Raw genomic sequence first — 22040 nt, 5'->3', positions numbered from 1 at the left:
TAATCTTTACCTTTTAATCCCACAATAATTATAAGCTTCTAAATGCAGAATTACAAACATTTTTTAGGGGGAAGATTGATTTGTTAAACATTGTCTTATCCTTGATATTTACATACAACAAGTCCTATCTTTGAACTAGACCTGAAATTTTATTTATAAATCTTTATTTTTTATGTTTTTTTCTTCAGAAAAGTGTTATTAAAATGAGATTTTAAGGGGGAAACAAAAAGGATAAAAAATGGTTTGGTTGCCGGTACCCCACATTTTGAAGGTAATTTTTTAACTGTTGTAATACCTAAACAGTTTTCAAAAAAAATCAAGAATATATATTTTACACCAAATACATTTTGTAGTTTCTACAATTAATCTACAGGATTATAAAACTAGTTCAATTAATTTAGATGAATATAAAAATAGCAACAAAAGAATATTAAATAAAACCTGAGGTCTATTTCAATTACTTATTTTGCTCGAAGCAATTTGAACTTGAAATAAGAAACTCTAACCCTCAATTTCCTAACCCTGCGAGGCAATCATTAACATTTTTATTAGGGTTGGGCCGGATATTTTTTTGGCCGGATACCGGATATCCGGCTGATTTCAAATGCCGGATATCCGGCAAATATCCGGATAACCAGCCAAAATACTACAAATTAAAGTATCAAAAAAGGATATAGTCCCTTTTGTGGCAACGCACCTTAAGGGGCGATTCGTTGTATTTTTAAAATTGCTTTTAATAGGTTATTTTAGGTTAGGTTATATTTGGTTAGGTGATTGCCCCGCAGGGTTAGGCAATTGGCCCCGCAAGGTTAGAGTCCCCCGCAAGGGGCTAGAAATAGGAGGAAAGCTACTGTGAAAATACGAATAATCGCTCCTTAAGGGTCGTTGCAACAAAGAGGACTATACCCGCAAAAAAAATTTCTTCATAAACTAGTGTTTTATATTATACTAGCGGCTGCGTCCCTAGTATCTAGGGATATTAGAAGGGACATGAAAGTGCAGAAAAATAATTTAAAACCTTACAACGACTTTTTTTTATAAAAATGAAACAGCCTAAAACAACCCTGGGACCTATAAGCAGCTTCACTCTAAAGAAGAACATATCAGTTGAGCGGTTAGCGAGATCCTTCGCTACAGACAAAAAAAGCTTACTACTTTGTATAATAGGATAAAATTAAGATTAAAAATTAAAAATTAAGTAAGTATTAAATGATCTTTCTTCTTAGCAAATAAATCTAATGGACTATTACTTCCCTGAATCTGTAATATCAATCCCTAACGGTTGAAGGATGGATTGGGCGGGGATGTGGCTTTGAATGCCTGCCCCCCCCCCCCTCTGTTTTTTTCTATCCCATTTTCTGTGTATAAAAGGTAGAGGGCTATAACTAAGTGACTTTCGAAATATGGGTATGACACATAACTGAGAGTTGAAATTTTTTTAATACCTCCTTCTTGGCGGGCACAGGATGCCAGCAAATCTGGTAAGGTGATTCAGGTAAAAAGTAAAAATATTTTTTTACTTAAACAAAGCATTTCATGTTATCTAATACTAAAATATCCTATAGTCGTACATCCTCATATGTAATATAGGTGTTCAAGTTGATTTCAGGTTCCAGGTATAATCCTGCAAGTCCTGAACCTCCAGGTCTCCAGAAATCTTTAAACGGTTCCTGTGTCCGCAAATTTTTACTTGAAGATTTCAAATTTTAAACTTAGGTTTTTTTTATATATCTTCATGACTTATTACAATTTCATAAAATCCGTTGCCGTTTACCTGCAAACCGTCGGTTTGCGGCTGGCAGTTGCCAAGTACTGCTGCCAACGCCAAAATTTATGTTTTGAGATTTTCAATATAAAATTTACAGAAAGATAAACATATTCAGAAAAAATTGTTCTTCTATCTTCAATAATAAGAAAATTACAGCCATTTAAGATTAAAAAAACAGAGATTTTTGTTGTAAAATATAAAAGATTATATTGCCGGATATCCGGCCGGATAGTTTCAATATCCGGTATCCGGCCGAATAACCGGCCACACCGGATATCCGGCCCAACCCTAATTTTTATTTACCTAACCTATCAAAAGGTACTGTGAAAATACGACGAAACACGGTACTTGGTTTTCTTTCCATGATCCGAAACTTTCAATATTTGTATATTTTTTATTTTCCCGTTCCGTTTTCGTTTTGTCTGCTAATCTTCTATTCAGTTATATTGAAATGAAAAAAATAAACTTTTTAATTAAGGTGGCGTGGGATGCCACAAAGCTCGGTGTAGCTTTGAAGGGATACAAACGAGAGCGTGCGCTAGTAGAAGCAAAGAAAAATCAGGCAAATATGCATTTTATCATCCCTGTATTATTATTAGGGGGGGGGGGGGGAGTTTGTACAGTTATAGGAAATGAAAATTCAGTATTGAATTTTGGCCTGACCGTTTGGGCTTGTTTTTATAGTTATCAACCTAATTCTTTTTGTAATCTCTCTTATATGATTGGATCTACCTGTAAAACTTTAAAAATTGAATTTTGGGACTTCCCTTCTAGGGGCTAGTGGTGCAAAAGACCCCCCCAAACACTAAAATTTAAAGTTATGAGCTTATTTTTAAAGATATCGAGCTGATTTTTTAAATGGAAGCTTATATTGCATAAATGAGTTGATTAGCCATCCCATATATCATTTTTGCACCTTACCTCTAGGGGCATGTAAGCTCAAAACTTATAAATTTTGTATTTTAGGGGGTTGTTTTACTCCAAAAACCCCTAGAAGTAAAGTGCAAAAAAGAAATCAACTCAACTCATTTATGCAATAAAAGCTTCCATTTAAAAAATCAGCTCGATATCTTTTAAAATAAGCTCATAACTTAAAATTTTAGTGTTTCGGGGGGTCTTTTGTCCCACTAGCCCCTAGAGGGAAAGTCCCAAAATTCAATTTATAAAATTTTACAGGTAGATCCAATAATATAAGAGAGCTTACAAAAAGAATTAGGTCGATAACTGTACAAACCCCCCCCCCCCCCCTTGTACATTCCTAGGTTTTGTTAAGAAAACATAAAAATATATCCTTAAATAGACTTTTTTAGTTTGTAACAATAATATTGTAACTCAAAATCATCTGGTTATTGATTTGTTATGTTTTTTTTACATTGGACGAAAATTTAATGTAGGTACCCATGATTGCAGACAAAATTGCCCCTTCTGTAAATTAACTTTTTTTGGTTGAAAAGTTTGGACACTGCTATTTATTTTTAAACCAACTATTCAAAATTCAATAGAAATAGGTACCAAAGTTAATCTAACAAATGATATAACGTAGTACGTGGTAATAAAAAATTGGGTAATTTAAAGTCCAATGTCCCCTTCTTTGAATTACTTTTGACATAAAATGGGGTAATTATAAAAGCATTTTGTAATTCAGGTTATAGCATACAAGCGCAAGGCCGCAACCAGACAAGTTAAAAAGTTATTTGAAGAAGAAAAATATGAAGAGTTTGCTAGGCTTTACATCCCAGACCTCGTCATGGACAAGGAAACAATCTCTTAATTAAACATCATTAATCCTCAAAATTACCTAGTTTTCGTTTTGTATGTGTATCTTCAATGCTACATATAGAATAGAATCGAATTTATATTGAAATTTGTTGGAAAATTTGCCTTTTTAGTTATTTGCGAGCATCATTTTATCAGAGTAATGAAATCTGGTACAATATCTAAGTACATAATAATACACAAATTGCCAGAATTTGTAATTTAGACCTGTTCGAAATTAGTTTCCAATTCCATTTAACATGACGTTTCTTTCAAACCTTTTATATCTTCGCTTAAAAAAAATGGGGGGGGGGGAGAGGGGGTTAATGCAACCATATCGTAATCAATGTATAAAAAATGGCACTTAGAATTCGAATTTTGCATGAGTAATCCTTAGTAGGTCTATTTTCCCTAAATCGAACAAAAAGTTGAAATAGTAACGGCTAACGGCTCAGCCGTGGATTTGCATTGAAAATAGACAAAAAATGGCTAAACGGCTGAGCCGCCAGCCGTTATCCGTTACTTTTCCAACTTTTTGTTGGATTTAGGGAAAATAAACCTACCAAGGATTACTCATACAAAATTTCAGATCAAAATTCGAATTCTAAGTGCCATTTATACATTGATTACGAGATGGTTGCATTAATCCCCCCCCCCCCTTCCCCTTTGTATTTGTCTAATCTTATTGGACTAACAAAAAAAAGATTGTTCTGTACTTCAGTTACATGACTTGAAAGATTTATGGTGGAGCATTTGGGACATCTACTGGCTCTTTATCCTCCTCAGAATATTAATTATTTTTAATCCATACAACTCTGGATATATTCATCCTGATGAATATTTTCAATCCGTAGGAATGTACAATAGATAGTTTTTTTATGTTTGAATTATTTATAATTTGATAAAAACGCATAATCTTACATTTTTTGATAATATTTTGAGTTCACCAATGGCAAATATGCGACCGTGGCTCAACACGTAGTGCATCCGCTCGTCGTCGGGGAGGTGATAGGTTCGAATCTCGGCCAGATATCGCGTCATAACTAAACACGACAAAATGGTTTCTGCTGCTGCTATGTCAGGTGCGCGACATAAATAGTTAGAGTAAAGGAAATGCCTTGGCCCATAAACAGGCGCAACTCATTACCATGCACAGTTGAGACTTCTCAGACAAAGGTCGTGCAATTAAAGAGTTGATTATCTGTTGGATGTTACTATACCTAATATCTTTGGATCATTTTTAAGCGGATGATGCTTTTGATTTTCTCGATGATCAATTCAAAATTGAAGCGGATTCCGTCTTTACGAGATAAGAAAAACCAATGACATGTCTGCTCTATCATAACCCCCCCCCCCCCTTTAAAGAAAAATTTTAAACTATCTATTAACAACAGAAGTAACTGTGGGAGATGTGTTCAACATAGACGTGCACAGAACCTGGGAATTTAACACAACCCAGCCCCTACGCAGTCCCACAGTATCCTACACACTATATGGCATACCTCTGACCATACTACGTGTCATAAACACATGTCTTTATCATTATCTTGGTATTAACATAGTTGGCCCCCTCCTGGTGGATCTACTGCCCAGGCTGGTGCTCCTAGTTCTCTCCTTCAGTGTGGACTTTATGGTGTATCAGATTTGTGTTCTGTACAAGCATAATTTTAATCAGTGTCTCACTACTTTGGCTAGCAGCTACATCATGATCATCTACTCTACAAGGTAAGAAAATTTACTACTGAAATTATTAGGTCCTTTATTATATGCAAGCTTCATATAGATCCCGTGTTGGTTTTAGGCTATTATGTTTTAAGATTTAAGTCTTGGGATGGTTTTAAGCTATTTTTCTAACCCGTTTATATCGCTTTGAATATAGAGCCCCTAAAGGCTAGGGGCGTAGTCGCTAGTTATCTATATAATATTACTATTAGAGACCTGTCTATGACCTTCCAAGTTATGTCTAACGCCATTTTTCGATTTTTAAGAAAATTTTCGTAGTCAATTTTTATCATTTTTTCCCAACTTTTAGGTCCTTCTCAAACACTCTTGAGCTTGTATTTACGAGCGTGCTAGTGTACCTGGTGGCCCACTGTCTCCGACGTACAGACGAGACCATCTACCTACACGAGCTGGTCCAGGACAAGTACGACAAAGCCGAGACCATCAGAGAGAGGGTGGAGATCAACAAGAAGCGCAAGAAGATCCCGCCACACGATTACAAATATCTCATCCCAATTGGGATATTATGTGGGGTGGGAATTTTTAACCGGCCCACGTTTGTGTTCTACGCCTTTGCTTCGCTGTTCTTCTGGTTGCAGAGGGGAGTGTCCAATCATTCTGTCTTTTCTCCATTTCAAACTTTTAACTTCAGGTTCACATATCATTTTGATGAATAAGTATTCGGATAGTTAGATTTTGATTTTAGAATTATGGCTAAAAAACAAGAGCTTCAAATATGGCTTCGAAACCGACTAATATCCGCGAGATTAGAACCGGGTTTTAATATTTTACATTATATATTCTTTAAATATGCTTGATTATATAACAAAGTATTTGACTAGATGCTATTTAAATAGGTACTCGATGATTTTAGTAAATCATTATTTTTTATAAATACAATCGGATCATGGAAAGAAAACGAAGTAGTGGGTTTCGTCGTATTTTCACAGTAGCTTTTGATTGCCCTGCAGGTTTAGGAAATAAAAAAGCTACTGTAAAAATAGGACGAAACCCTCTACTTCGTTTTCTTTCCATGATATAAAAGTAAAACTTGCATGACTTTCTTCACAAAATGATATTTGAACAACTTGTACGTGTAGGGTTGTACTGCTGGTGCCTGTGATAGTGGCAACATTTCTAGTCATGATATTCTGCGATTCCCTCTACTATGGAGACCTTACCTGGAGGCAACCTTTCTATAGATTAAAAAACCAGGGAGGGAGGGGACATTAGACTGTTTATAACACTAGTCCCCAAATATTTAAAATATAGTTTTCTTATTTATTTAGTAAATTTTTATTGGTTGGTGTATTAATTTGAGTGTTAGAACGTTTCAACCATCATTTTTAATCTTTAGTAGGTTTAATTTTGTGTATCATCAGGGGAAATGTACATCAATTTATCGTTCATTGTTTTATCGCTTTAGATCCCTATTAAAAAGCAATTTTTTCATTATCTATAAAACGTAAAACTGAATAAAAGACGCGGCATTAATGGTATCGTAGCTACTCTATGTCTTGGGTGTGTCCGTCTGTATGACTTATCGTCCGCTACATTAGTAGCTTTAAAAAATAGAAGCGTTGACTTATTGTAAAAAACAATTCAGTCACCAATCCCTATTATTATGATTCTTTGAATATGATACATTAGAGCAAAAGTTTCACGTTAAAAAGAAACAATATAAGCTACACTGCACTGGATGGAAATATTGCTGATAATTTTGCAATAGAGCATCTCAAATGTTTAAGTATGTATAGAAAAATGAAATGCTGATATTTTAAAATTCCAAAAGGGCACCCAGTCATTAAGAATCATTATTCAATATTGTCCAGAATGCCTTTGTAGAATTAGCTACTTGTCACTGAACCTATAGAAGATTGGTATGCGTGTAGAAAATTATGGAACCTGAATATGAACTACACGGACTGGAAGGTGGCCCCTTTCAATTTTATCATGTACAACGCGGTGCCTGGTAATATTGCTAGCCATGGAGAGCATCCAAGGTATGTTTTATAAAACACTAGAGGTGGAAGGGTGAAAAAAAAACAATTTCCCTCGCCCGAGGACCCTGTGCCGACTTTTAATTAAGTTTTTGAAAATCAACCAATAGCGTAGTAAATATTAACACAGCCTAGTCGCTATATATAAGAGCAGAAAGCAATTTGCTAGCAGACGAAGAAGGTTCTTAACAGGGGGATCCAAGTATTTATCTGTTTATACATCTATACTATAGATTTACTATATTTTTTTACCACCCCTTTCCCATTAATATTTTTTTTCCATGCAGAAGCTCCATTCCTGTTTGTTAATACCCCGGCGGGGTTCTTTAAACCTTTATTTAACCTAACCTACAAAATAATAATATTTTTCTATAAAATGAAGGAATCTGTCTAAAGTTTTAAAGCAACAAGGTTTTTTTGTGCTGTTTTTTTATTGTATGTCTAGTCTATGTACCTATACTCTTTCATTTTAATAGAAACCAGCGCAGGATAAAAAGTAGATCATATTTTAGTAAATATTATTATATTTGAATAATTTTTTATGATTTCAATGTCATTTCAGGTATACACACATTCTTGTGAACCTTCCTATGCTCCTGGGGCCCCTAGCTCCTGTATTCCTAGTCACCTTCCTGAACTGGATCCTGGACGCGTGCTACCTGCCCTGGAAGAAGAAGCCCTCCCTGCGCAATGTGTATGCATTGTCATTGTTCACTACTGTGGTGCCTCTCATAGCGTTGTCAGCCGTCAAACATCAGGGATTAATCCTTAAATCATTTAAAATAGCCTAAAACCTTCCCAGAACCCATATGAAGCTTCCCTGAAATAGAGAACCCAATAGATTCAGTAATTATTGAAATATTAAGCTACATACAAAAAAAGTTAGTACTTTATATGATACCAGCACTCGATTCAATGGAGTAAGGAAAGTAGGAAAATAGCCTAAAACCTTCCAGGGACCTATAGGAAGCTTCCAAAAAAGTGAGAACTTAATCGGTTAGTAGTAACTGCCCCCCAATTGTTATTTCTAATTATTTTGCTTGTTTTCTTTACCTTATTCCTGGTAATTAATGATCCATAAATAGAAGAGAGATTTATCAACTTGTAAAAGCTTAATTTTTTAGTATTTTGGCTCAGGGATACAATAAGATAAGACAATGGCCGATAAATTGATGTACATCCCCAATGATGATACTCAAAAGTACCCTTTATGTAGAAATCAATTAATGGGTAAATATTTCAAAGTTCATTTTAATTAAAAACCAATTAAGATTTAATAAAAGTTTCCAAAGTTGATGAGCTATACAACTTTGGGTAATAGTGTATTAAACAGCCCAATGTCCCCTCCTTTCCTGATTTTGGCTACTATGAGAGGCATTATTTCATTTTCATGATAATATGATAATGTCAAAAGCAATTAGATAAGGATTAATTTAACTATAGGAGGCCAGATTCCTGATACCAGTTCTGCCCTGCATTGTCTTACTCTGTGCCCACAAATTAAGATGGAAAGCCTATGGCTTCAAACCATTGCTAACCTTATGGTATATCTACAATATACTAGCTATGGTCTGGTTTGGATTTGTCCATCAAGCCGGCGTTATGCCCGTACAGAAATTTATCGGCAGACAACAACATGCTGATGTACCATATATAAATCTAATCTACAGTCATACATATATGCCGCCAAGATATCCATTATTCCAGCCAGCTAATCTGAAACTGGAAGAATATCCCGGGTATATAAGCAACAAGCGCACTAAGTATATGGTACAAGATCTGGGAAGTGTTGCCACACATATATTAAAGGCAAAGAAGATAAAGTATAGAATAGAATCCAGGTAGAAGATTCTGCCTGGATAGCCTGAAATGAAATAAGAACTTTTGAAACACCTAAAAGTCCTTCTTTATTATAGTAAAATTGTATGATTACAAAAATTATCCAGATATATTATTAAAATAAATGCCTTTTTTAATAATTTACTACATAGTACAAGAACATGCATTCGGCCATTCACAATGGATTAAAACTTTGTATTATTTGCAAAACTGAATTTTAACGTGTATTTAGAAAAAAATGGCTAAAAAATATTTGGACAATCATACCTAAAGATATTGGCATTTTTGATATATTTTCTTCTAGAAAGTATTATTTCAGTTTTGTACAAACTGGACAATTGTACAATTAAAGTTGGTGATAAGTTTTTATTGTGCACGCGTGACTTTTCTATAATTTTCTAAGAAATATTTGAGGTTTTCAATTCTATACTTTATCTTCTCTGATTAAAGGATAAACTTACTGACATAGTATCAAGAACAGAATATATTTCTTCTAAAAAGAAAGTTAAGATGGAAACATATTTGATAATACCGGAATTCCTGTTGGATCAACTCAAGGCTGAGGCCGCGGGAGCCTTTTCTTTCGAGCCTTTGTATTCTAGGTATGTTTATTTTTTTAACACAAATTACATAACACAAAATCAATTGCAACTTAAATACCTATGTGTCGAAAATTTGAACGTTACCAATACCTTACCTTTTCTCGTATGGTGTAATTCTCCTTCTATTTTTAATTAATCACCTTGAGAAACCAGAGCATCATCCGCTTGTAATGGGATGCGGTACTCTTAACACCAAAGGATATTAGGTTAAGTAACATTCAACAGAAAACTAACCCTTTGATTGCACAACCTTTGTCTTATAAGTCCTAACTGTGCATGGTAATGAGTTGCGCCTGTTTATGGACCAAGACATTGCCACTACTCTAACTGGTTAGGACGCGTACCTGACATAGTATCAGTAGGAATCATTATTAATGTCTTCAGTTATAACGCGGTGTCGGGCCGAGATTCGAATTTTGTACACTTATTATACTCTTGTTTTATTTTTCAGTTTTCCCCACGTGTCAGTAGAATCTCTTGATAAATTAGAGCTTGAATTTCACGATGCCCTCGGTCATCTTGGCCTTGACTCTGTGTTGACCGGAGTTGGAAATATGCTGGCAGGATTCACTCTGTCTGTGGTGAACGTGACCACTGGTCATGCCGTTCAGTCGGTCAATATTCCGTCGTCAAATAATATGTAAACTTTTTGTGCAAAGAGGGAGGGGATTATTTTTGTTAAAGTATGTCAAAATTATTCATGTAAAGCATATTTTCCAGTTTGGCTTCGAAACCGATATATATCCGCTGTATTAAAACTGAGCTGGATCTTTAAATGTGTATCCGTTGCCGTTGCCGCTGCCAGAAGTACAGCCACTAACCTAATAGCGATCTTTAAATCAAATTGGCTACGCGTGGCCACAGCTTTAAATCTTAAAATCACAACCACTTTTTGAATTTTTAGTAAAAATCAGAAGAAAAAAAATAATAATAATAATACGTAAAAACTTCAAACTTTTAAAAATCCATGTTTTATTGGCAGCACTGGCAGTGGCGACGGCTACGACTACAGCCACGAATACGGCCACGACTACGGCTACGGCAACGGCTACACATTTAAAGATCAAGCTCTGGTTCTCAGTCATACTGAAAAATCATGTATACATTGTATTACAGACAATTTTCCACGAATTTTAAATTAATAATCATAAAGTTAAATCCATTTTGTAAGTGTCTTGGCCACTCGGGCCTAACAAAATTGGTTTTAATCTTACAATATTTCATTTTAATATACGCGGAAATCTGTCTAAAATATGATGCGATAAATAACTATTAGTTTATTCCATTACAGGTATCCTACATATAAAAGGATTTACTGTCATCCCAATTTTTTATCATTTGTTTGTAATTTTTGCATACTTTGTCAGAAGTCCCTTCCCACATTCAAAAGTTTAAAGAAGCTTTTAGCATAAAGTTTTTATTTGTAGGTACCTATTTTCTTCTTTTGTTTGAAAAAAAAATGATTGTTCAGTTTAACTTTTATGTAAAAACAGTACTTCGACAATCCCCTTACATTTTATCTCAGCCATTTAAAACTATGATTTATTAAAATCAAAAAGGGACTATGTAGGAACGTGAGCAATTTATGTTAAGCACCTTTCAGTAGTGATGTTAGACATTTTTTGGTGAAAATAGTTGGTTTTAGTTAAATTGAGCTAAATAAACGAAAATAATTAAAGTGTACCATGATATTTTTTTTAATGGCTTAACATCACTTCTAGAAAATGCTAAAGATCATTTGCTCCCTTTCGTGCATAGTCCCCCTTTTGCAATTTACCAGTGATCTTGTCATAATTTTGGAGCTTTTTAAGTTTTACATTAGTCATTAGAAAAATATATTTCTTAGTCATTAAATCAAAAGTTGCTTAGATCGTTAAATGGCCTATAAAAGAAAAGATGAACATATTATAACAAATATCATATTTCTCACAGTTAATACTGATTTCTCGCATTGTATTATAAACAGCTTCCCGCGGATATAAAATGTACAATTATAAGAATAAAACCAGTTTCTTTAGCCCCTAGATGCCAAAGGCACGGGCTAAAAAAATTTGTTTTAATCTAATGAATGTACAAAACATTTTTATATTCGTAGAAAATTGTTTATAATACGATGCTAGATATGTATAGTTTTTTCGTATGGATGAGAACCGGTTCTAATCCACCGGATATTAATCGGTTTCGAATGAAACGCGAATACTCATTACTCATAGCACATTTTCATTATCCAGTTAACATCCTCTAGGTTTCAAATACATAAATAAATATATTTGTATTGTAGCTACTCTATGACTTGGGTATGACAGTACGTCCGTACGTAATTTAAGGGCCTTTATCCGTAATATTAGTCCCTCCCTTTTTTGTTAATCTCCTTGTTTGTTGGGGTAACAAAAAGCTCTGATTTTTTCAACCCAAATATTTTATTTTTCATAAAAAAAAATATTTGCAATGCTACTACTCCTTTGTATTTATTTATTATTTATAAAACTTGTTTATTTAGCAAAATTACTCTTGCATTTATATTCAGTTATGTATTTATAGTCTCTGGAGTTACCTATTTTGTGAGCTTATGTTAGATTATGCCTCCACTTATTTATTTTGTCTGAATTATTTGTTTTGAAGCCATATCAGGGGTGTATATTCTGTACAAGATTCATTTTTCCCCTGCTACAAAAACGTTTCCCCCTTCAGTTTTTCCACTAAGGAGAGGGGAAAATGGAAAAATATTTTAAGAAATCGGGATTTATCTATCTTATCCCTCCCTCCCACATATGTTTTTTTTTTCTCACCAAGAATGGGGGGAAAATATAAAAAAAATTCAGTTCTCTTAGTTTTTACTTTTTACATTTTTTCCCCCAACCTTTAGCAGGGTCAATTTTACAGAATATACACCCCTGCACCATATTTATTGTACCTACAAATTATCAGTATTTCATATTTTGTTATTAATATGTTTTGTTATTTATTTTGTGCCATTCTGTGATGTCTTGTTGATTTTTATATTGAAAAAAAACTTTTAGGACAGTTTTATATTTGTTTGATATTTAGTAATTCCTAGTCTTAAATTGTAAATGATATTTAATAGGCTTATTATAAAAGTCACAAATTTTGCTCAGTTTTGTATAAAAACACACAAGCTTTTTATATTTGAAATCGCACAATAAAAATATTATGTACAGATAGAGAGGGGACAATGGGCTGTTTATTAATCTAATCCCCAAAGTGTTATGATATCGTTTTCTTACTCGTTGGCTTAACAACTTTGGGGACTTTAGTGAATTTTGATTGGTTGTTTCATTAAGTTGAGTATTCACATGTTTCAACCATTAATTTTAATTTACAGCAGGGGTAATTTTGTGTTTTATTATTGGGGATCTAAATCAATTTATCGGCCATTGTCTTATCCCTTTCAATATTATGTATTGTGTTGCAGAATAAAATGACTTGGTATCCACTTTAGATACAGACATGACGTCACAAAGTCGTTTTGTTCTTTATAATACCAATAGAGAAATGTTTATAGTTCTTGCCGCATTTTTACACTAAAATCCAGGTAAAACATCTATATTTTTGTTTCTTAAATGTTAGAATTTTGGCCTTTTCTCAAAGTTTGGCCCAATTAGTCATAAAATTGGGACTGATAAAAATTGAAATGAAACGAACCATTTAAAGTTTTAAAATTTTCGAAATTTCTTAGTTGTAACCTACATTTTCTAAAATTTTAATTCTAGCGTATTAACCCTTAAATTGAACGCCCCCCCATCCGGTTTTTTCTATCTCATTTTCTGTGTGTGAAAGATGAAGAGCCCAAACTGCTTGACTTTTTAAGTATGGGTATGACACATAACTGAGAGTTGGAATTTTTTGAATATCTCCATCCTGGCGGGCACAGGATGCCAGCAAACCTGGCAGGGTCATCCAGGTAAAGAGCAAAAATATTTTTTTGACTAAAACAAAGCATTTTATCATACCAAAATACTAAAAAATCCTCTAGTAGTACATCCTTATATAAAATACAGGTGTTCAAGTTACTTTCAGGTTCCAGGTATGATCCTGCAGGTCCTGATCCTCCAGGTCTCCAGAAATCTTTAAAAGGCTCCTGTGGCCGCAATTTTTGACTTAGAGACTTCAAATTTTAAACTTAAGCTTTTCTTACATGTCTACATAACGTATTAAAATTTCATGAAGAAATTCGCCGCCGTTTTCCCGCCGACCGCCGACTGCGGCGGCTGGCAGCTGTCAAGTACAGCTGCGGTCGCTGAAATTTATATTTTGATATTTCTAATGTAAAATTTACATAAAAATAAACATTTTCTGGAATAAAATTTTTCTTCTAGCTTCAAAAATAAGAAAATTATAGCCGTTTGAAATTTTTAAATAAAAAAAGACCTAAAAACAAAAGTCGTTAAATAAAAGGGTGAAGGAAGCGAAAATTGACTTAGACTTATTAAAGGTCGGAAATTCATTATCATACAGGGGACTTGCACAAAAAAATTTAGCCCTCTAGCTCTAATAGGAACTGAGATAATTAGGGGGGGCGTTGAACGCCCCCCCCCCCCCCCCCCCGACCGATTAAGGTGCGGCAAGGGGCCCGACTGTAAAGGGTTAAAATAATTTAAGATTTATCTCCCATAATCACTAATGGTGTAGCTGTTTTTCTGCCAGTTCATGTTAACATTAAAAATAATTTATTTTAGAAAACTGTATAAAATTCCACACACTCACACACAAACTATAAAATGTTGAATCAATGCATGGGTATGATATCGTCCTGCCTGTATGGAGATGCAGACTGGTCCTCTCCCTCCCCGGACATACCTGCCTCGCAGCCCATACCTGACGTCATCCTGGATACTACAACCATGGGCCAGGTAAGATAAGGGAGGGATTAGACGATGGACAATGGGCTGTTTTTAACAGGGCGGGAGGGGACATTGGACTATTTATTACACTAGTCTCCTTTTCTTCTTCGTTGGCTGAAAAACTTTGTAGCCTCTCATTTAATGTTGATTTGTTCAATGTTGGAGTGTCAAAAAGTTCCAACCACTAATTTTAGTCTACATAAAGGGTAATCTTGTGTATGATCAATAGTGATGTACATCAATTTGTCGTCCATTGTCTTATCCCTCTAGATCCCTGAATTATTACACTAGTCGCCAAATTTTTTTTTATTTGTTTTTCCTTATTCGTTGGCTTAACAACTTTGAAAACTTTGATTGATTTTTGATTGTTTGATTCATCAAGTTGAGTGTCCAAACGTTTTAACCAACTACTAATTGTAATCTACCGAAGGGGTAATTTTGTGCATCATCATTGGTGATGTACATCAATTTATCGGCCGTTGTCTTATCTCTTTAGATCCCTGGTAGAATTGACTATTACCATCATTGAATTTACTATAATCATCAGTAAAATTAGTTTAAATATATTTACTGATGCATTGCCCTTAACCTTTTTTTCATCAGATAAAGTTAAAGGATCAAAATTCAAATAAAAAGTTTTGAAATCTTGCTCAATAGTGTCTACCATTCTGAACGTTTGCGCCTATAGAAAATTGAATCATTTTTTAAAGTTGAAAGTTAACGCAAAATGAATTATGTATCCTTTTATTTATAATTATCCATTATCCAGGAAGCAGTGGTGGTTAAGAATGGAATGCGGTTGTGTGGTACAGGTGCTGCTAGGGCTAGCTCTCCCATTCTACAAGTAAATCTTTGTTAGTACCTTACTAAGAATATAATAAGGTTGTGCGGTACAGGTGCTGCTAGGGCTAGCTCTCCTATTCTACAAGTAAGTCTTTGTTAGTACCTTACTAAAAATGGAATGAGGTTGTGTGGTACTGGTGCTGCTAGGGCTAGCTCTCCCATTCTACAAGTAAGTCTTTGTTAGTACCTTACTAAGATTGGAATAAGGTTGTGTGGTATAGGTGCTCCTTGGGCTAGCTCTCCCATTTTACAAATTTTCTTACTAGTAGTGTTAAAACTTCTCAACCAATAATTTTATCTAAAGAAGGACTAATTATGTTTATTATCAATCGGAATGTATATCAATTTATCGTCCATTATTTTTCCCTTAAGATTCCTGAATAATAATTATATTTCTCACATTAAATATACTTTTAAAAAATAACGATTCAATTTTTAGGACAAAGCCTACTGGGAAGTAAAAATCCAGCAGGATGGGATCTGGAGTATAGGTATAGCCACACCATCAGCTGATCTGAACAAAGATCTGGGCCTGGACTCTTGTTCCTGGGCTGTTACTAACTCTGGTCTTGTCAGGACTAGGGGTCATCAGGTAATTCATCTTTGCAGAGAGATAGGGGACAATGGGCTGTTGATTACACTAGTCCCCAAAGTTTTATAATAATGTTTTCTTATTCTTTTGCTGAACGAACAACCTTGGGGACTTTAGTGAATTTTGATTGGTTAGTTTATTAAGTTGAGTGTCAATACTTTTCAACCATTAATTGTAAATCTACAGAAGGAGTAATTTTGTGTATTAACATTGGGTATGTACATCGATTTATCGGCCATTGTCTTATCCCTTTAGATCCCTCGACCTTATAATTAGGGAAATCTGGACGTACAGATACACAAAAATGAAAAAATAATTTTGGTCTTGAAGGTTTTTAAGCGCTAACAACCTAGTACCTAATACTTTTCTAATATTATTTATAATTAGATTTAAAGCTCCTTAGAATTATAAGAAAAATGTCAAAACACACTAAATAGATTACCTAATTTCTTCAATTTAAATAATAACTATATAGATATACTAGCGGCTTCGCCCCTAGCCTCTAGGGGCTTCGCCCTCTATAGTTTTAGGAAGTCAACCCTCCTTAATAGAAATATTCAAAAAATTATTCTTTGTTTAATTACTCTGTGGTAAAATTAAACCCAGGTTGTGCGCGTTAAGCACAAAAATTTTAATTTGTACAAATTAAACCCATGTTGTTTGCCGTAGACACAAAAATTTCAATTCGTAAAAATTAGACCTAGGTTGTTCGCATACACAAAAATTAAAATTAAAAAAAAAATATTTTGATTTTTTTTTATATTTTTTTTTTGGGGGGGGGGATTCATGGGGGCTTCGCCCCATGTTGCAGTGGGGTTCCCCCACCCCAATTACTGGTTTTTGTTTTAAAAAAATTAAAAATAAAAAATTTTGGAAGTTGGGATTTTTTTTATTTTTGGGGGGGTTGGGGTGTCCCACCCCCCAAGAAAATAGCTTAAAACCACCAGAGGACCAGTAGGTATATTCCCAGAAGGGTAGAGCCCAATTTGATCAGCAGTTACTGAGATTTTACAAAAAATGTAAAAAAGAAAATTTTGGGGGTTGGATTTTTTTTATTTTTGGGGGGGTTGGGGGTGTCCCACCCCCCAAGAAAATAGCCTAAAACCACCACAGGACCAGTAGGTATATTCCCTGAAGAGTAGAATCCGATCGGTTCAGTGGTTACCGAGATCTTAAGGGACAGACAGACAGACGGACAGACAGACGGACAGACGGACAGACGGACAGACATCAAGCTACTTTGTATTATAGATAGGCACAGGCAGTATTCAAAGAGGACTATCCACGAACGAGAGCACATGATTCTAAGTACCTTCCAGCATTGATCCTAAGTATTTTCTTTCAGAATATAATTGGTCACCATATATCATTAATGTATTGACGAGAAAATTTATGTTTCACCATATTTTTTTTTAGGTATTTTAATTGATTTTGAAAACTTTTATGAAGCTAATTCTTTTAATAAAATGGATATTTGATGATACATATGCGAATACTCGTGTTATATAGATTGTAAATTAATCCATACTAGCATTAATTTAAACATACATATGAGATATAGTAAATGTGCTTTTAACTTTTTTTTTAATTTTTATCATTTGACAACATGGACATTGGACAATTAAAGACACCCCGAACTCAAGAAAATGTTTGATAGAATTTTGACTAAAAATCCTGAACATTTTTTTACTTTTCTTCAACTTGAAGTGGTGAAACATAAATTTTCTCGTCAATATATTAATTATTAATGGTGACCTATCATATTCTGAAAGAAAATACTTAGGATCAATGCTGGAAGGTACTTAGAATCACGTGCTCTTGTTCGTGGATAGTCCTCTTTTAGTGTGTTTCATTTACCTAACAAAAAACTTATGCAGCATACTAGCTGGGAACGCTAGAATGAAATATAGTATTCAAAGGAGCTACAAAACTTTTAAAGTACATCAATATTAAAAAGCGAAGCTTTTCTATAATTAGGGTCCGTCCGTAACGGATAGCTTTTTTCGCTAATTTAGGCATGTTAGAATTGTCCTATTGATTTTAAACTTGGCATGGTGATTCCTGTAGTAGTAAGGTACGATTTTGAAAGCGTAGCAACTCTATAATCATTACCAGAATATCCGTACGTCCATTTTAAACATGTTGATTTTTTTACTTTTTTTAACAACAAATTTTTATGTGATCTGATCATCCGATTGATCTGATTTTTGGTATACTGATTCCTGGGACAACAAAGTATAATTTAATAAGCGGAGCAACTCTATAATCAAGTCCTAAAAATGTAAGTATGTCCATAAACATTATCCTGAATCAAGCAGTTTTTCAACAAATTTACTTACAATTTTGCTTTGACTCCTATACATTTATGTTCTGATTATTCAGTTCTGACACTATACAAGTGTTAATGTCCGTTTGTCCTACCGTTTCAGTGCTTCGCTTTTATGGAAGTTGTCATCCTTGTTAATTTTAGGAGTATAAACTTGCTGTCCAAATTGAGGAGGGTGATATACTGGGCTTCAGCTATGATCACGTGGAACTTAATATATTCTGTAATGGAAAGAACCTGGACACACCAGTACTTGGCATCAAGGGAACAGTGTTTCCGGTCTTCTACGGTAATATGCAGGGAGGGACGGGACGTTGGGCTGTTTATTACACTGGTCCCACAAATTATAACGTTTTCTTTTTCGTTTGCTTAACAACTTTGGGGATTATTCTTGAATTTGATTGGTTGGTTCATTATGTTGAGTGTTCAAACGTTTCAACCACTAATTGTAATGTAAAGAAAGGGAAATTTTGTGTATTATCATTGGGGATGTTCATCAATTTATTGGCCATTTTCTTATCCTTTTACATTTCTGGGAAATATCTTTCTTAAATATGTTTCATATTTCAAAGTAAAGGGTTTTATGATATTATTTATGTTTACCATTTCATTAGGTATATTTTCAATTGATTTGAAAGTTATATTTATTTTCAATGACATTTAGAATAGGGTGGGAAGTTAGTTTCTGGTTTATTTCTTTTTTGTCCGATTTGGCTAGCTAAGGTACAGGGGTAGATGTGCAAGGCAAAAGCATCCCGCAGATGTTAAGCATGAAAAAAACCTCCCTTCTTAATTTCCCCTCAATTTCAGACAAAAATAAGTTGGAGGTGGGTTCCAAGTTCGCCAGGTATTTTGAGGGAAAGAACCAATAACTTTATGAACTTTATTATTTTAGTTGATGAAGGTGCAATTCTGGACACAATATTTGAAAACTTCAACCACCCACCACCCCTAGGATTTGAAAAAATTATGATTGAAAAAACAGTGCTTTAGAATAAATAAAAGTTGCACTTGTGTAACTGTTTATGGGTTTCTGAGATATAGATAATGTTTATATTTAATAAGATCTTATAGAAACTTGAAAAATCTTAGAAAATGGTTGAATTTAAAAACTTGATCCCTGTGACAAAAATTGGATTTACAGATCTGTTGTGATGTTAATTAGTTAATAAATGTCTTTTAGTTAAGCTATATGATATTGGGATAGGTCAATGGGAAAATTAATGAATATCATCCCCAATTTTAAAGTAATTTATTTTGAAGTTTTGAAGTTTTGAAATTTTGAAATTAGGTGAAAGATACCTATTGTATATTTTAATTGGAAAATCTTTAAATGAAAGATAATTCTTAAAATGTAATTAAAGGGGAAGGTTAATTATTTATACCATTGAGATTTCCTTGTATCCATTATAAAGTAATAGATATTGTATATTTATTTAATTTGAAAATTGTTATATTCTCGTTTAAAAGTAATTTGACTGCAAATAGGCAATTAAAAATCATTAATTCTTTTTCTATTTTTCGATCGACACTTTGTCGGCATGCCTGCAGCCAATTTACTTAGAAACTAGTAGATAAAAAAAACATATGAAAAATAGTTGCTAGTTGCCTATACAAGCTTTGCCGTTTCTAGGCCCTTGATCAACATACTTCATATAAAAATATATGTTTGTCTAGTGCCAAATTGAAAATTTAAAAATTACCATAGCTTTAAGATTTTTAAACCTTAATATATTTTAATTTCTTACTTATTCAATGCCCAATATAATTTTTATTAGGGGTAGGGGAGAGAAATAAATCCCATGAGAAAAGAAATTGGAGGGACTTTTCTTACAATTTTCACCCCTCAAGGATAAAAACGTCAGTTGATTTTATTCGTTCTGCATTTTTAAAGCTTTATAAATATTGCATTTGTATTTAAAACAAAAAGCAAGTACGTAAATCTTTTTTTCTAACTTAAGCAACAAAACATTGCAACATCATAGTAATAAAAGGTATTTATAAAAACATCCTATCAATAAAATTTTAATAACTTATAATCGATTTTAATTATTTTATGCTTGTTGCTAAAAATGTAAGTAAAAATATGCATTTGGGGGTGTAGTAATAATTGAGCACAAAACCAAATTAATTCAAATTGTTCAATATTTTCCTTTTCTCTAAGCTATGTTGATAACATAATAGGTTACGTATAATATATATATTTGTGTGATATTGTAATAGAAAATAGTCAAAACATTAAATTTTTATTAGACATAAGATTTAACCTATGTATGTGTAATGCTATTGTCGCCCAAACATGAAATTCCTGTGTAATTGATTTTAAACTATTAACATTTTTGGATCATTTTGGAAGGAGGGTTTCTTTTGACCAGTTAAATTACTCTAGCCCCGAAAGTTTAATAATAACGTTTTCTTACTCGTTGGCTTAACAACTTTGGGAACTTTAATGAGTTTTGATTGATTGGTTCATAAAGTTGAGTGTCCAAACATTTCAACAACCACCAAATGTAATCCTTAGAAGGGGGTAATTTTGTGCTTTACCATTGGGGATGTACTTCAATTTATCGGCCATTGTCTTATCCCTTTAGATCCTTGGGTTAAACGTGGACGTCTAGACAACTTTGCGTAAAAATAAGACCAGCAAATATTCTCTAAATTCAAAGAACCAAAAATTAACATTAAGCGCGACTGTAGAAAACTCAAATAAAACCCTGAGCTGGATCTTTAAATCATTTTAGTGGTGAGCCAGATCGGGGTGAGCCAACTTTCCACCAATGAGAGCACAGCATTTTATGAAATGCCGCGCTGTGATTGGCTGAAATTCGGCTCACCCCGATCTGGCTCACCACTAAAATGATTTGAAGATCCAGCTCTGCATTTACTTGCCCTTTTGAGGCCGTGCGTTAAAAAAGATCTTCCTTAGTATTTTCAAAGTGATTCCCATTTTGCATAAAATGTATGTTTGTCTGTATGCCGCCAACCTATTTAAAAACCAGTTAATGTGATATTTATTTTTAATAATGTTGTCATTCTGAACTATAAGTATTGTACCTACCTAATAAATATTTTTAGTGTTGCCATTAGATTTATTTTAAGGTATACATATTTTATGCCTTGAAGAAAAGAAATCTAGTTTTCACTTTTTCCACCAAATTCAACCAGAAAAATAAATGCTATATTGTTATACTAAAAAAAGGAATAGACATACGACGGGTCTAAATTATACAAAAGCATTATAAACATGTTTTCTCATTCGTTGGTTTCAAAACTAAGGGTACTTTCAAAGAGGTAATTGGCTAAGCGCGCGACTGTATTATTTTACGTTGCATCAAGTAATCATGACTTTGTAATTTATTTTGTTTCACATTACAGCTTCTTAGGTTAGTTGACCTTCAACCAAAACACTAAATGGCTTAATATCACTAAAGAATGTTCAAGTCTTATGTATAAAAATATTTATTGTTCTACAAAGGCAAATACATACATATTTCTTTTTAAAAAATTTACTGATCTAGCAACAATATTGCAGCTTGTATGCCTCTAACCTCTGCCAATCCTCTCATTCTAAATTATTACATTCTATGATAGGTAATGATTATTGCATTTTATTTCAAACATTTTTTTCAGATTTTTATTATTTTAGAAATATTTTTACAGAAATATAAAATATGTTTGTTAACCTGCCAATAAGACTGTGACCAGGAGCAAATGAATCACCAGTCCTGGAA

At 33.6% G+C, this 22040-nt stretch overlaps 3 protein-coding genes across 13 annotated transcripts in view; 2 read left to right on the top strand and 1 right to left on the bottom strand.

Annotated features, from left to right (window-relative positions):
* The first annotated feature begins 174 nt into the window (after positions 1-174).
* On the top strand, positions 175-13126 carry PIG-Z (phosphatidylinositol glycan anchor biosynthesis class Z). The gene is made up of 14 exons (XM_080147269.1): positions 175-271; positions 2247-2330; positions 3414-3524; positions 4245-4377; positions 4918-5248; positions 5556-5897; positions 6346-6432; positions 7138-7248; positions 7808-8004; positions 8690-9054; positions 9535-9686; positions 10138-10369; positions 11054-11931; positions 12228-13126. Exons 1-12 carry the CDS (start codon positions 239-241, stop codon positions 10328-10330), a joined length of 2139 nt encoding a protein of 712 aa, XP_080003395.1. The 5' UTR covers positions 175-238; the 3' UTR covers positions 10331-10369; positions 11054-11931; positions 12228-13126.
* LOC145305618 (SPRY domain-containing protein 7) lies at positions 12073-21388 on the top strand. Of its 11 annotated transcripts, none has more exons than XR_013874653.1 (8): positions 12073-13239; positions 14384-14557; positions 15318-15392; positions 15831-15983; positions 18454-18598; positions 19205-19516; positions 19725-19778; positions 19881-21388. XR_013874653.1 is itself a non-coding variant. In XM_080147305.1 (6 exons), the coding sequence occupies exons 2-6, from the start codon at positions 14426-14428 to the stop codon at positions 19300-19302; spliced, it is 603 nt and encodes a 200-aa protein (XP_080003431.1). In that variant the 5' UTR covers positions 12073-13239; positions 14384-14425; the 3' UTR covers positions 19303-21388. The 11 variants fall into 11 exon arrangements, 1 of the variants encoding a protein (XP_080003431.1); XR_013874654.1 differs by having other exon boundaries at positions 19874-21388; XR_013874655.1 differs by having other exon boundaries at positions 19702-19778; positions 19874-21388.
* Positions 21389-21754: 366 nt separating this feature from the next.
* Positions 21755-22040, bottom strand: part of LOC145305586 (mannonate dehydratase-like) — a 284200-nt gene continuing 283914 nt past the window's right edge. The window contains exons 18-19 of the mRNA XM_080147278.1: positions 21993-22034; positions 21755-21876 (exon numbers count right to left, since the gene is read on the bottom strand). Coding sequence (XP_080003404.1) covers positions 21816-21876; positions 21993-22034 — 103 coding nt within the window. The 3' untranslated portion in view covers positions 21755-21815. The remainder of the gene's footprint in view (positions 21877-21992; positions 22035-22040) is intronic.

Source organism: Acartia tonsa, chromosome 2 (genome assembly GCF_053477335.1).
Source record: "Acartia tonsa isolate MP-2025a chromosome 2, ASM5347733v1, whole genome shotgun sequence".
In the NCBI taxonomy this organism is placed as follows: Eukaryota; Metazoa; Arthropoda; class Copepoda; order Calanoida; family Acartiidae; genus Acartia; species Acartia tonsa.
Note: the sequence above shows the minus strand (reverse complement) of the source record. Positions and strands in the feature narration are given on the sequence as shown.

Bases quoted from the DNA above. Each gene is read 5' to 3' on its own strand.
- LOC145305618 (XM_080147305.1), top strand. From the start codon at position 14,426: ATGTTGAATCAATGCATGGGTATGATATCGTCCTGCCTGTATGGAGAT. The intron at 15,393-15,830 runs GTAAATCTTTGT...TTCAATTTTTAG, and splicing joins CTAGCTCTCCCATTCTACAA to GACAAAGCCTACTGGGAAGT. The intron at 18,599-19,204 runs GTAATATGCAGG...TTATTATTTTAG, and splicing joins AGTGTTTCCGGTCTTCTACG to TTGATGAAGGTGCAATTCTG.
- PIG-Z (XM_080147269.1), top strand. From the start codon at position 239: ATGGTTTGGTTGCCGGTACCCCACATTTTGAAG. The intron at 9,055-9,534 runs GCAAAGAAGATA...CTCTGATTAAAG, and splicing joins TTGCCACACATATATTAAAG to GATAAACTTACTGACATAGT. The intron at 9,687-10,137 runs GTATGTTTATTT...TTTATTTTTCAG, and splicing joins TTCGAGCCTTTGTATTCTAG to TTTTCCCCACGTGTCAGTAG.